General features: G+C 44.9%; 1 protein-coding gene across 3 annotated transcripts in view; it reads right to left on the reverse strand.

The window, feature by feature from the left end:
• LOC120543070 (glutamine synthetase-like) overlaps positions 1–5,942 on the reverse strand; it is a 6,079-nt gene extending 137 nt beyond the window's left edge. Inside the window, exons 1-7 of one of the 3 annotated variants that reach the window (XM_039775919.1) lie at positions 5,819–5,942; positions 1,731–1,915; positions 1,487–1,648; positions 1,263–1,409; positions 1,051–1,178; positions 337–536; positions 1–263 (exon numbers count right to left, since the gene is read on the reverse strand). The exon at positions 1–263 is cut by the window's left edge and continues 137 nt beyond it. In XM_039775919.1, coding sequence (XP_039631853.1) covers positions 1–263; positions 337–536; positions 1,051–1,178; positions 1,263–1,409; positions 1,487–1,648; positions 1,731–1,902 — 1,072 coding nt within the window. In that variant the 5' untranslated portion in view covers positions 1,903–1,915; positions 5,819–5,942. Of the gene's footprint in view, positions 264–336; positions 537–1,050; positions 1,179–1,262; positions 1,410–1,486; positions 1,649–1,730; positions 1,916–2,430; positions 2,485–5,679; positions 5,770–5,818 lie in introns of those variants that run through there. The other 2 variants (XM_039775920.1, XM_039775921.1) reach the window with 2 other exon arrangements.
• Positions 5,943–13,814: the final 7,872 nt, after the last annotated feature.

Below are 13,814 nucleotides of genomic sequence, written 5' to 3' on the forward strand. Positions count from 1 at the left end.
TGATGGCCTCCGTCACGGCGTATGGGTCACAGTTGGCAGCGGGGCGCCGGTCCTCAAAGTAGCCACAGCCACCTTTTCCAACATGCTGGGGGATGCGGATGCTGGCATTACGGTTGTCGATGCCAGCAGAGAACTCGTGGACGCTGGAGGTCCCATGGGAGCCAGTCAGGCGGCGGGAGTTGTCGGCACCCCCTTTAGGGTCGTACATGCGGATGTGATATGAGTGTCGCTTGGCCAGCTTCTCGATGGCCTCCTCGATATGCCTGGAAACAAAATGGCATGTCACCTCAGGATGGCATAACCCACCTCACCCTGCCACAAATGCGCCTCACTTACTGAAGTCCCCCCTTGTTACGCATGGCCTCCGTGCTGAAGTTGGTGTGACACCCTGCTCCATACCAGTCACCCACAATTGGCTTGGGGTCAAGCGTGGCCACCACCCCGAAGTCTTCACAGACACGGTGCAGCAGGAAGCGTGCCATCCACAGGTGATCGCCCATGGCAATGCCCTCGCAGGGCCCCACCTGGAACTCCCACTGAAATGAGACAGTTATTATAGCGCCTTTCATGGTACAGAGTAATGGGGATTGTGGAAGAGAAGTGAAGGAGAGAGTGCAGGCGGGGTGGAGTGGTGAAGAAGAGTGACAGGAGTGATTGGTGACAGACGGGTATCAGCAAGAGTGACAGGGAGGTCTACAGGACGGTAGTGAGACCAGCTGTCTTATATGAGACATATGACATCAAAGGGTCCGCTCAGGTGGGATGGGTGGGAGACAAAGTCAGAGAGGCGAGATGGCATTGATTTGGAGAGATGCTGGGTATACGGGGAGATGGGTGATAAGGATAAAGATGATAGGCAGGAGGAGAAGAGGAGGTTCATGATGTGGTGAGACAGGACATGCAGGTGACGATTGTGACGAGGACAGGAAGAAGATGATCCGCTGTGACAACACCTAACAAGAGTAACCAAAAGAAGAAGACCCCAATTTACTGACTTCATGGACTGGGGCTCACAGAGGGCACTGTGACCTAGTGCCAACCCACACATACCTGAGAGGGCATGGCCTCCGCATTGGTGCCAGCGATCTTCACCCCAGCATACAGACAGGCCTTGTAGTGGCACTCGACGATGTCCCGGCCGTAGACTTTGTTGGCACCCACGCTACAGCTATAGGAACCTGCAGAAGAGGGTTACAGTGAGATCGGGCAGTGCCAGAGGAGGACCAGACAACTGTCTAATATTAAGAGGTGGCACAGCTCACCTTGGGGTCCAGGGTAGCCATTCTTGGGCCAACCAAAGGGGTGCTTATCGATGCCCAGCAGCGAGTACTCCTGCTCCATGCCAAACCAAGGGTGACTGTGCCCAGCCTGCTTCATCACCTGATGGCAGCTGTTGCGCAGGTTGGTCTCTGGAGGATCAAAAGCTGGTATTGATTTGGCAATCAGGGTGGGGGGCCACACACACACAAACACACACACGTGTTACCTGTTGGCTTGCGGTTGTGCCTGAGCACCTCGCACAGCACCAGCTTGTTGGGGTCCAGCATGAAGGGGTCCCTGAACAGGCACACGGGCATCAGGTACATGTCTTTGTTGGAGCCGTCCGGCCAGTAGACACTGTAGCCATAGAAGTTCCACTCGGGAACATCTGAGGGCAAATCAACTCAGTCAGAATGTGCCCAGTGAGGTTTGTGCCCATCTTATGCCACCATGTGTGGCACCACACTTACCTTCGATGTCCTTGGGCTCCGAGTCCAGGGTCCTTGTCTTGCAGCACAGTCTTTCTCCGGTGCCATCGATCCAAATGTAGGTGACCAGCACCTTATCCCCCTGCGGGAGGCACATGTACTTGTCCCGTACGGACTTACTGAGGTCGGAGCTGGCAGACATGGCACTTGACATGGTGATGGTGGGACTGGGAAGACAAAGATGAGGGATTAATAATTGGCAATGCCAGGAATGCCCAAACTGTGTCTACACTGACAGATCATGGGCACAACACAGGGCATCACTGGTACACTGCAGTTAAATTAGATGCCCATCACATAGGGCACTCAACTCACTTTTACTCATTTTGACCTCAGTGTCCAGTCAGCAAAGCCTGTGGTCCACCTTGATGGCAAGGCAGCCACATGGGCATGACACCCCATCAGTCTGGGGGGCTCGAGGGTCTGTCGCAGGATAAGCAAACACTCTGAAGGGCATCTTAACTGGGGGAGGAGGGGCAGACAACATGAACATTAAAGATGACAGGAGGGGGCAACGTGGCGATCCGTTTAATGTAATTTAAGGCAGCTGCCACAGGGGGGCACCACAGACTGCCATTTCTCTGCATGGCACACAAACGATGAACTCAAAGTGCTTTACAAATGTTGAGGGGTCGTCAGACACAAAAAGGAACAAATTATAATGAAAAAAACAAAAACCCACCCAGGCAGTCGGGAATCACGCCAAGGGGACACGTCACTGGCAGCTGGCAGAGTCACTTCTAAGTGATGAGACCAATGACATGACCAAACTCCAAATAAGCGGAAGAAAAAATATAAAATCTGCAGGGGCCTCAAGGGGGCCAGCCAACCCCCCAGGGGGCATCCAACGTCACGGAAATGAACTTCAGTCCCCTCTTATTACTTTTAGTAAAGAATGTAAAGAAACACGAGAGGAATAATAAAAGAAGGGCACGGTAAGAATTCAAGACGTCTGTCCAGCGAGGTCCACGTCCAGCTCTGCAGACCCCTTCATCTTCATCACTGGGACCACCACAGAGGAGCGGTGAATCCATGAAGAAGAGTAAAATCCCAGAGTACCCAGCGGGACTTTGTAAAGGCGTGACCCTACTGGCAGAGCTTGGCACCTTCAGACCAGTGATGGCGGACCTCGAATGAACATCTAATCTTCTGGAGTTCTCTTTTGGTCATTAAAGTGCACCAGACAAGCGTGAGACGTCCTCATGGGCCTCCGAACACAAGCCCGGTGCCAGCCTGTGGTCACTTTGTGTGTTTTATGAAAGCATTTAGTCAAACTGGCACCTCATGTTTGGTGCCCACAGCTCACTCTTTCCTGCTTGGCTGTGTGATTTCTTCTTCTCTTAGATGTGAGTGCAGCATTTGACACCACAGTGCACAGAGTTCTGAGAAATCGCCTTAGTCAATGGGTGGGCTTCTCCACCGTGTGGTCTCAGTTAACAATTCTTAGTTCGTGGTGGTGATTGCAGTTCGGAGGTCCGTCGTGTTGAGTTTGGCGAGGCATGAGGGTCTCCACACTCCCATTAGTCTGAAGGTGTGCCACCACAGCTATGAGGACCCTGACGCTGTGGACTCTTTGGCCCAAGGTCGGCCTTGTAGTCATCTCCTCAAGCTACGTAAGGAAAAATGGAAATCTTAGGAAAAGTGGGAATAGTGAAGGAGGTAGGAATAAAGCGGGCCTCTCAAGGAATTAGGACCTCAACTTCAAGGAAGTTTGTGAACTCAGACCTCTCATCACGCTGCCCGCTGGTGGTTCCACTGTGATGGGCGACATTCGAATGTCAGCACAGCATGGCAGCCCTGGCAGCATCACACTGGCCACCCGTGGCATTCAGAGTCGACTTTAAACACAACCAACGGTGCGAGTCAGAGCCTCAGATCTCCTAATGCCGGTCTTCTGCCATTATGCACCAATGGAGACTCGCCAGGCTGGCACCGTTTTAAGATGCCCCCTTTTTCATTTTGCCTTTTTGTAGGTTCGGTGTCTTTCTGCTCTTGAAAGGTGAGCCATGCGTGCCCTGAGGAGACCCTTCAATGTCCCCACCACCGCTCTTTTCTTCTTCTCTGGTTCTCCGTTTCTCAGCAGCACCTGAATAAAAGTGAAGACCCCAACCTGCCACGAGACCCCCTCTAAGACGGAGCTTATCAAAAACATTAAAGAAGGACATTTATGAAGGCTGGCTGGTCTTTTACACCCCCACCCCCCTGGCCCCCTGCAGATGCATCCATCCATCCATTAGCCAACCCGCTATATCCTTACTATGGGGGTCTGCTGGAGCCATGCAGCCAACAGAGGGCGCAAGGCAGGAAACAAACCCTGGGCAGGGTGCCAGCCCACCGCAACCCCTGCAGATGTTTGTTTTTTTTTTTTTTTGCCCTCCCTTCTCCTCGGACAGGCAATGCCCCCCATTGTCTTTGTTATGTAAATTGGTGTCTTTTGTGTACTTTTCATGCATTGTTATTATTCTTCTCTTATTGTCATTTGTTTTTCTTTGCTTGTGACAACTCCTTTGTAGTGACATGCGGTGTATAAAGTGTGCAGACAGAAAGAAATGAATGGTGTAGGTGTTGGTGTTGGCGCTGGCACTGACGAGCCCTGGGCAGGACCACCACACTGGCGCGCGTGCGTTAAAGACCTGCGTGAAATGAGGCGCCCCTGCGGCTCCCCAGATTGTGTCGCTGTCATTAGCGCTGCGCGTTCACGTCAGTGTATCGATTTCTGAAACGTTCGCGCCAAGAGAAGGACTAACTAACGTGATCGCGTGAACGTCTCCCTCTGGGCTGAAAGGCTTTGTGGACGCGCCCGCTGAACGCGAGTGTATGGCCGACTGAGCACAACGGGCATGCGCAGAGCACGAACCCCGTCACTGTCACCCGGGCTGTTCGCGGAGGACTCCGCCGTCTGTTAGTCGGGCTCCGCACAGACCACTAGCCCGATCTGTCAAACCGGATTAAGGGTCACGTGACATCGTGGCGGTCCGGTTCTGTGACCGGTGTGGCGACGCGCTGAGGGTTAAAGGCGCCGCGACGCTTTTCTGACTTGCGGTTGCGTCTTTTTCTGAAGTCCTCACTTTTCTTGTTGCCGATTAAAACTTTTTTTTTCCTCATTTAGGATGTTGAACCTTCGCCACACGTAAAGTGAGAATATGATGCCTCCAGTAACAAAACATGGGTCAACTGACTAATAGTGTGCCAGGTGCTGGACTGGTGCCAATCCCAGAGGTTAAGAAGAGTTTATAAGGGGCGACAGCCACACATTTTCGTCCGCCATGGCCGAGCATCACGATGCGGGGGTCTCCTGTCCAGCCTAGCAGCCCCTTCCAGCAGCTCCTTAAACCCCTGAAGTGGCCGCCGGTCCATTAACTCCCCGTCTGTGCCCGTCTGCTAATCTAATCTCAAACATGAGGGTGCCAGTGTGGCTCTTCAGGGCGATGCCATGGGCGACACATTTCGGGTTCCCTAAGTCCACAAGAAACCTGCGAGTGACTTTCTGTTTATTGAGATCCACGTTGTGACGAGGGGCTACCGGACTTATAGGCTCACCGCCACACAGGCCAAGTTCAGGTTTTCTTAATCTGTTGTGCCCTGCTAGGTAGCCCACCATACGTTAAAGATTTCGGGGGATTCCCACATATGAGCAAAACGCCAACTTCATATGCGGAGAACCCGTCCGAGAATGAAGCGATCAAGCAACGAGGAGCCACGCAAGCCAGTGAAGACCCCTAAAGTGCCACTGAAATAAAATTCCGGTCGTTCGGCCCGTGACCCCCGCCAGTCCTCCTGCTGTCCCGGCGCTCGGACGCTGCACTCTTTCATTTGGGTGCGCAGCCTAATCAACTCCAGGTGATGTAATCGCCCACTAGGTGCCCGCGCGCGTTCACCTGGCTGACTGTTCTGGGTGGCAGACCCTCACGGACCCCTGTGATCTACTGACCCGTCACGTCCGAAATTTCAGAAAGAAAGCAAATCGAAAAGACACGCAAGTCGTCTTCCACTTTAGGCGTCTGTCCGATCTTCTCCAAACAAGTGGGAGCCCAGAAAAATGACATGGACACGAAGAGAACACGTCATACCTTATATAGCGCCTTCCACTATTACGTAGATTCCAGTCTGATAACAAATCAGATAAAGTGAGCGCAACAAGGCGTGTGCGAAACCTGAAAGACACGCCTGGCACCGTCACCAGCCAATGCCATCACAAGACACTCCTCCGTCCACAGAATGTAACTGGAACTTAACAGGGAAATGGCGGGCAGCTGAGCCGAGCTGACAGGCGACAAAACTGGCAGAAGAAGAGCAGCGCGCGGTCACCGACTTTTGTACAAATTACGAGGGCGGCCGAGCAGCACAAGTCGAGACAAGAAACTGGAGATGAGAAGATGAAGTGGCGTCCTGCCCGAGATACGTGACTGGCATACCCGGGCATATGAGAGTAAAAACTAAACGGAACCGATCCGATAACAGATTAAAGAAAGAAAGAAAGAAAGAAAGAACAATGCAATATCGAAGAAAAGCGCGTCACGTGGTCTGCTGGGGAACGAAACACTGCGCTTAGCACGTCACGTGTGCGAGCGGCTCGCAAGTCTATGGAAAAGACCCCCGAGGCAGGCGGGGGCTTCAAAAAGAGAAAAGCCGTTTAGGGGGCCCGCGGCGTGTGTGTGTGCAGCACGTAGGGGGCGCTCCTTCCGCACTGGTGTTAAATCTGCACTATGGGGTAACATTTTAGACTTTCCTAGTGTACATTTGGCGCCACACTGACGTGTCCAGTGAACACTTTAGAAATTGTAACATTTTCTACACCATTCAAGTGCGACTTTTTGAACAGTGTGTGGTGTAGAAATAGAAATGTTTTACAGTAAATCGATTTAAGAAATGACACAGAAATAACATTTAACAGTTATCTATCTTAAATATCTGTAGTACTAGGAAAAAAGATGATACACATTAATACAGATGTACACGTTAATAAATCGTGATCTGTTTCCAAGGAGAACTGATGAGCGATACACTGTGTTTGTATATGAAAGCTAGAACATGTCTTCATCTAAAACATTTCAAGGATTAAGGATTAATAAAATAACAGCGGGAGGTCGAGCTTTTAGTTACAGGGCCCCTAAACTGTGGGGTGGTCTGCCTGCCACTATAAGAGATGCCCCTTCAGTCTCAGCCTTTAAATCCCGGCTGAAGACTCACTACTTCAGTTCAGTACACCCTGACTAGAGCTGCTGATTAACTGTACAGACGTCATCTCTGTTGTCAGTCATTAGCACTAAAACATAAGTAACATGATAATTATATTTGAATACTAACCCTCACCTATTCTGTTTCTGTTCTCGGTACCCAAATGTGCCACTTGGTGCCACAGCCCACCTGCCAAGTTGTTTGCCTACCTGTGGTAAAGTCATCCCTGACGGAGGATCACAGGAATCATGGGAAAGAGGGGTCCTTTCATCGGAGCAACGTTTCAGCCGTGGCATGGCCAAATGGGGATGCAGCTTGATGGATGAGGTCTGCAGGACTCTAAAAATATCCAAACCTAATTATGGGATATCATCTACTGTTAAACCGTACTTCTAAAATTTGTATTATTATGCTGTATTAAGGAATTGTTCTGTTCTGTGTATTGTATTGTATTGACCCCCTACTTTTGACACCCACTGCACGCCCAACCTACCTGTTAAGGGGTCTCTCTTTGAACTGCCTTTCCCGAGGTTTCTTCCGTTTTTCCCTACAAGGTTTTTTTGGGAGTTTTTCCTTGTCTTCTCAGAGAGTCCAGGCTGAGGGGCTGTCAAGAGGGGGGCCTGTTAAAGCCCATTGCGGCACTTCCTGTGTGATTCTGGGCTATACAACAATAAACTGTATTGTAAGTTGTATTGTATTGTATTGTATTGTATTGTATTGTATTGTATTGTAGCAGACTGGAGACATATTTTCACTTCACACCTTTTATTTGACTAAATATTCCCAATAGTCACATACAGTATGTACAGTAGAAGATAAAATACAAGAACAACAGACTCAACAAGACAACAATAGTGTCAAGATATACACTGGACTAAAGATTGCCCAGCAAAGCTGTAAGAAGGCGTGTCGAGTTTTGTCAGGAGTTTTTATTTTTTATTTCTTTCAAGACGTAGTTATGCTTTATTTCACTCGTCTTGTCTAATTTGCCGGTGCACAGAATGAAGGTTTGCACAGGAATTACTGAAAAGCGTAACAGAGAGGCCGACAGCACAGCCGCCTGCTCTCTGCATATGGCCACAAGCATGAGAAACACTTTGTCATCGGGGTGACTGGACAGCAATCAAGAAGCTGGATTATTCCAATTTCTTTACCCCTCGGTGATTCCCTCACATGTCCGATATCGATGGTGTATTTAAGGCTTTATCATCCGAAATACTGAATACAAAGTGAGCCTTTAAACGCTCTTCTTGCCTGACTTGTCTAAGTTGTTTGTCCAGGACAATTTAAAAGTCACGGATCTCAGCCTTCGTTGTTCCTGCTGCATGCCAGGAGGTAAGGCTGGCGACCTTCATCTTGGCTGAGGTGTTCATCAATACTGCAGCACGACTGACAGAAACAAAATAGAAGCAATTATTAAGCGTTGAACTTAGAAGACATAATGCATTACAATCCATTAATATTAAAATCAGAACATACCTCATGAAACTGCACCACACGCTCAGCTGCCCCACGAGAGGCGATTTTTGGCACTTTTCGTCCTCCAGCTGGTGGTGGCAAAAGATAGACTAAAACTAACATTAGGGGCATGTCTGCATGCCAACCGATGGAATTTTAAACTTCATGCTATTAGTTTCTAAAAAATACCAAAGTAAAAAGACGAACACTCAAGTATATCAAAGTGGGTGTTAAACGTGTTTAAAGTGGACACTGTGCTTCATTTCCAGATGTCAGCGTGATGTTGGCTACACTTCACTGGTCCTCATTCACTCATCTACTCGCCAGTAAACCCTGATGCTTCGTGATCTTCACAATCCAAGGCAGATCCTGCACACTTTGGCCACCTGACCTGCTGGAGATCTCACTTCTTTAGTAACTGTTGTGATGGCAGATTTTGTATGTAACTTCATAAATATTTTGTACGTCTTTACTTGTAATTTAGGCAAAGCAATCTCATGTAGTGCTTACCCCCCTTTAGGACCGAGTCTCTGAATTTTATGACAGAGTTGGGAGACGATAAACCAGTTTGACGAGTGTCTCTCTGCTAAAGTCTTTCAATCCCCGCAGGACTGAAGTGTCAGGATGTTTAACATATGGTTTGGGGTCCGGTGTTAAGATGTTCTGATCCCCCCACTGGTCTGAGGTGTGGCTCTTTGGAGTTGGCTGGTCTCACTGGCCTTTAAGTACCATGATGTCCTATTGGCTCTAGGGGTTGGACAGAACATCTAGAAATCTGCTTGTCTGACCTCACAATCTCTCTTACTAACCTCTGATGATGAAGACAACACAATGAAGAGCACAGCTCAGCAGCCATATTGACCAGGCTTGTGGCCCGTTCTGAAGAAAGCTGACCAGAAATGAGGACTCAATTAGAGACATTAAGTAACAAACAAGTCAGTGTGCCGCCTGAAACTCCACATCAACATCTATCAGGTTGTACGGTCTCCAATATTGGCCAATATTCAAATGTACTTTGCATATCGTGATTATTTATGAATATTATCAAGGATTCATTATTTAAACTGTAACTTAACTCGTGCTTGTCTTTTACTGCACCTGATCACCTGAGGCTATAAATGTAGAAGGCGAGGTGGGGAGAAGTTACGTATTATAATATCTTATTAACAGAGCGAAGTCTGTGACATTAGGCTACTTATTAATAATACAAAAGGAGAAAGAAGAGCAAAATAAAACTCTACAAGACAAAATAATAAGCTTACACTTAAAGCAGGTATCCGACAAGATGTGTCAGAGCCAAATAAAAGACTGGAGCCTTGATTTACGTTAACACGTTACAACAGAACACGTAAGGCTTAGATTTAGAAATTCTCAATCAAATTTTACATTTCACAATTACTTCACACCATGTGCTTCAAGATGACACCGACTAAAAGAAAAGGTTACACGGAAAACAAATCAACTGACTGCAGAGTATAAAATGATAGATAGAGAGATAGACAGAGTGAAAGGCGCTATATAATGATAGATAGATAGATAGATAGATAGATAGATAGATAGATAGATAGATAGATAGATAGACAGAGTGAAAGGCGCTATATAATAGATAGATAGATAGATAGATAGATAGATAGATAGATAGATAGAAAGGCACTATATAATAGATAGATAGATAGATAGAAAGGCACTATATAATAGATAGATAGATAGATAGATAGATTGATAGAAAGGCACTATATAATAGATAGATAGACAGATAGATAGATAGATAGATAGATAGATAGACAGAGTGAAAGGCGCTATATAATGATAGATAGATAGATAGATAGATAGATAGATAGATAGATAGATAGATAGATAGATAGAGTGAAAGGCGCTATATGATAGATAGATAGATAGATAGATAGATAGATAGATAGATAGATAGATAGAGTGAAAGGCGCTATATAATGATAGATAGATAGATAGATAGATAGATAGATAGATAGAGTGAAAGGCACTATATAATAGATAGATAGATAGATAGATAGATAATAGATAGATAGAGTGAAAGGCGCTATATGATATATAGATAGATAGATAGAGGATATCGTGTATTAGTCGATCTTTAGCTGCAATTCATGACAGATGATCTACCAGACATTATTGCTGGGGCCCGAGTTCGAATCCTGCTCATGGCACTTTGCTGAATGGATCTCTCTAAAATAAATAAAAAAAACTTCCTCTTCAACGAATGGCACATTGAATCCCACACTGCAGAGGTAATTGTTAATTTTTCTTTTTTGATTAAACAAAAACTGTTTAATGATTGATTGATTTGTCACAGGAACACACGGACAACAAGCAGAGTTAAAAATCCCACTTAAACAAACTGCCTGCCATTCTATTGAATCAGAATTCTAACAAATAATAACGCATTTCACTTCCTTATATAGCGCCTTTACCACGATCTCAGACGGCTGCACAGATAATCATGAGGGGCACAATGAGAATGAGTAAATACTAATGCACAGCCTTGTGTTTGTATGTGTTTATAACATTTGGGAAGTAATATATTCTAGTTGATGCTGACATTTAATTCATTTAAAGTAGGTAAAAATAAATATTTGGAAATATTGCAAAGGGAAATGTTGATATACTTAGCGCAAAACAACTACATGTGTTCTAATAAACAGCATACACACACCACTTAGTTAATTATATATATATATATATATTGTGAGCGCTGGCCTGGACACAGACAGACAGACAGACAGACAGACAGACGGACATGTCGTTCGTCCCAACACCCCAACACACGTTTATTTTCACAATATTTACAAGTAGTGCATCACAAACCCCAGTGCCTCCAGCACCGATTCCCCCCGATGTCCAGCCCACACAGTCCTGTGCCCCTCTTTCTGCTGGCCACCTCCAGTCCTTCTGGGCGTCCCAGCTGGGGACCACAATATGTACACAGTATGCTGTTCTACTTCATGATTAGAATCGTCTGAGTATTAAAGGTGTAAGTCTGTTTTATAAGCATATTTTATAACATCAGTGTTAATCTAGAGTATAACTATAATTATTATTATTCTATATTGGCATTGATATGAATGATTTGTGAAATTAGTGTTAGGTATTATATATATATATATATATTATAGATATACAGTATATATATAATTTTACTGCAGTAATTCATTAACAATTATTGGTCTTTATATACCAGGATGACTTTCCTAGGGACTTTTGTAGGAAACATGTACACGTAGCTCACTTATCTTTTCAGACAAAAATGAACTCCTCAAACAATAAACTAAAAAAAAAAAAAAGATTTTAAATCACCAAAGAAGAAGTCAAGAAAAAAAACTTTTTGATTTTCTATGATTTGTATTTTCGTAATTGAAGGGTGAGTTCCAAAAGCTGCTAAGTACATTTTTTGGCGAACTTTAGGTGAATTAATGGTTGTGACTCATCAAAGGGTCGGCTATGTGCTTGGCATTGAAGTGGGCTTCAAAACCTGCTAAGTACCAAAATATAGTCCTATAAATTTTGATGTGAGTTCCAAAACCTGTGAAGTACACCAGCCAATTATCTCAATATGCCACGCTGAGAGTTTTAGGAAGAGACTGGCAGGTGCTTAACTACGAGTCTGCAACTGCAAAAGTCTGCAAAAAAAATACGCTCCCATTTCACTTGAGAAAAGTTTGAGTGGTGGAAACAACGAGAAGTAACATAAACATAAAGACCTCGTATTCGGGCGACTTTTGCAGTCACAGTATTGTGAAACGTGGCAGCAAAATAAAAAACTTGTCAGCTGACCCACTTCCACTGAATTGTTTTGTTAATCGAGTAAAAGCAAAGGATGTTGAAATGCTGCTTAGCAAAATGGGAGTCAATATGGACAGTCGGCAATCAGAAAACGTTAAAAAGAGTTCTGCCTCCCAGTCATTGGAACAGCCAACAAAAACACTAAACCAATGGCAGAGAGGGATACCGAAGTACACCAGCCAATCATCTTGCAGACAGGGATACTGAAATATATGATGAAGACGATGTAGAATATCGACATTCTAGAGACTGCTTATAACTTGTTTAATTTACTACTTCAACAACGCTTAACAGGAATTCATGACTTTTAGCTTTACTTTTTACCTAAATAGTTTAGAGACTAAAAGCTCTGAATTTTTTTTGTTATATAATAAAAATATTTCAAGATCCAGAGCACTTTTGATGAAAGTTTCTACTTATCGGTTTATGGAACAGCATTGATTTAGCATCAAAACCTGCTAAGTATGTTTTTTTCCTATTTTTTACAAAAATGTAAAATATTCAGATTTCTGAGATGTCCAGCAATTGACCTTCAGTAATGTAACAAGCAACATTCTGCAAAAAGAATTTAAAAAATAAAATTTCAAATACTTCAAAATTATTTTTCTCCTTTTCACAAAAAGTTGTCTCCTGTACTTAGCTGATTGTGCAACTCAGCTCTTCAATTATAGAGCACTTCATATGATTATTTTTAAAGCTCATTCTGTAAAATTAAGCAATGATTATACAATTCAATGTTTATTATATTTATACCTTATTATATCTGTCTTATTTAATACATGTAATAAACTTAACCAAAAATGTTTAAAAAATCATTCAAACAATGTGTAGGTGAATGTAAATCTATCTGCACAAACCGACACTCGTCAGTAACATTTTTAGAAAGTTCAAAAAGGAACGCAAATCACTGAGCGTCTGTCTGTCTGTCTGTCTGTCTGTCTGTCTGTCTGTCTGTCTGTGTGTGTGTGTGTGTGTGTGTGTGTGTGTGTGTGTGCCGACTCGACACACTTTAGCACAATACAGTAACTGACAAGAGGCTGGACTGCCCATTCCGAGTTTTGGTAGCCAACTCAAGGCTGTGATTCGTCCATTTTTGGTAGCCAAGTGAGCCGTCATTGGCCAATTCTTGGTAGCCAATACAGGCTGCGATTGGCCCGAGCTTTCAATTCTTGGTAGAATCTTGGTGGCAGGAAGCGATCTGATTGGTTTTTGCTACCAAGAATGACCTCGCCTCATGGCTGCTCAGGGGGTGCCAGCCACTGTGCCAGCCTTGATGAAACATTAAAAGGGAATACCAGCTAGTCTGTGTGATTAAGTATGTTATGTGAATATCTGAATATTTCTCGCTGTGTGTTTGTTTGAAAGTCGCTTGACTCTCCTGCCAAGTTACTCATCCTCTGCTCATGAGAAGTCCACTCGCTGCTCATTTATTTCCGGTGAGGACTAAATAGAACTATTTTGATTTCTACTTAAATGACTGAAATTAGTATATTGCACATCCCACAAGATTCAGTAAATTACACACAATTGAGTTGTGTTCAAAAGTGGAACATCAACAGTACATGTGCTATAAAGTAAATACATTCTTGTAAATGTACCAACCTGCCATTCCCTTTT

Source organism: Polypterus senegalus, chromosome 13, assembly GCF_016835505.1.
Source record: "Polypterus senegalus isolate Bchr_013 chromosome 13, ASM1683550v1, whole genome shotgun sequence".
Lineage (NCBI taxonomy): Eukaryota > Metazoa > Chordata > Cladistia > Polypteriformes > Polypteridae > Polypterus > Polypterus senegalus.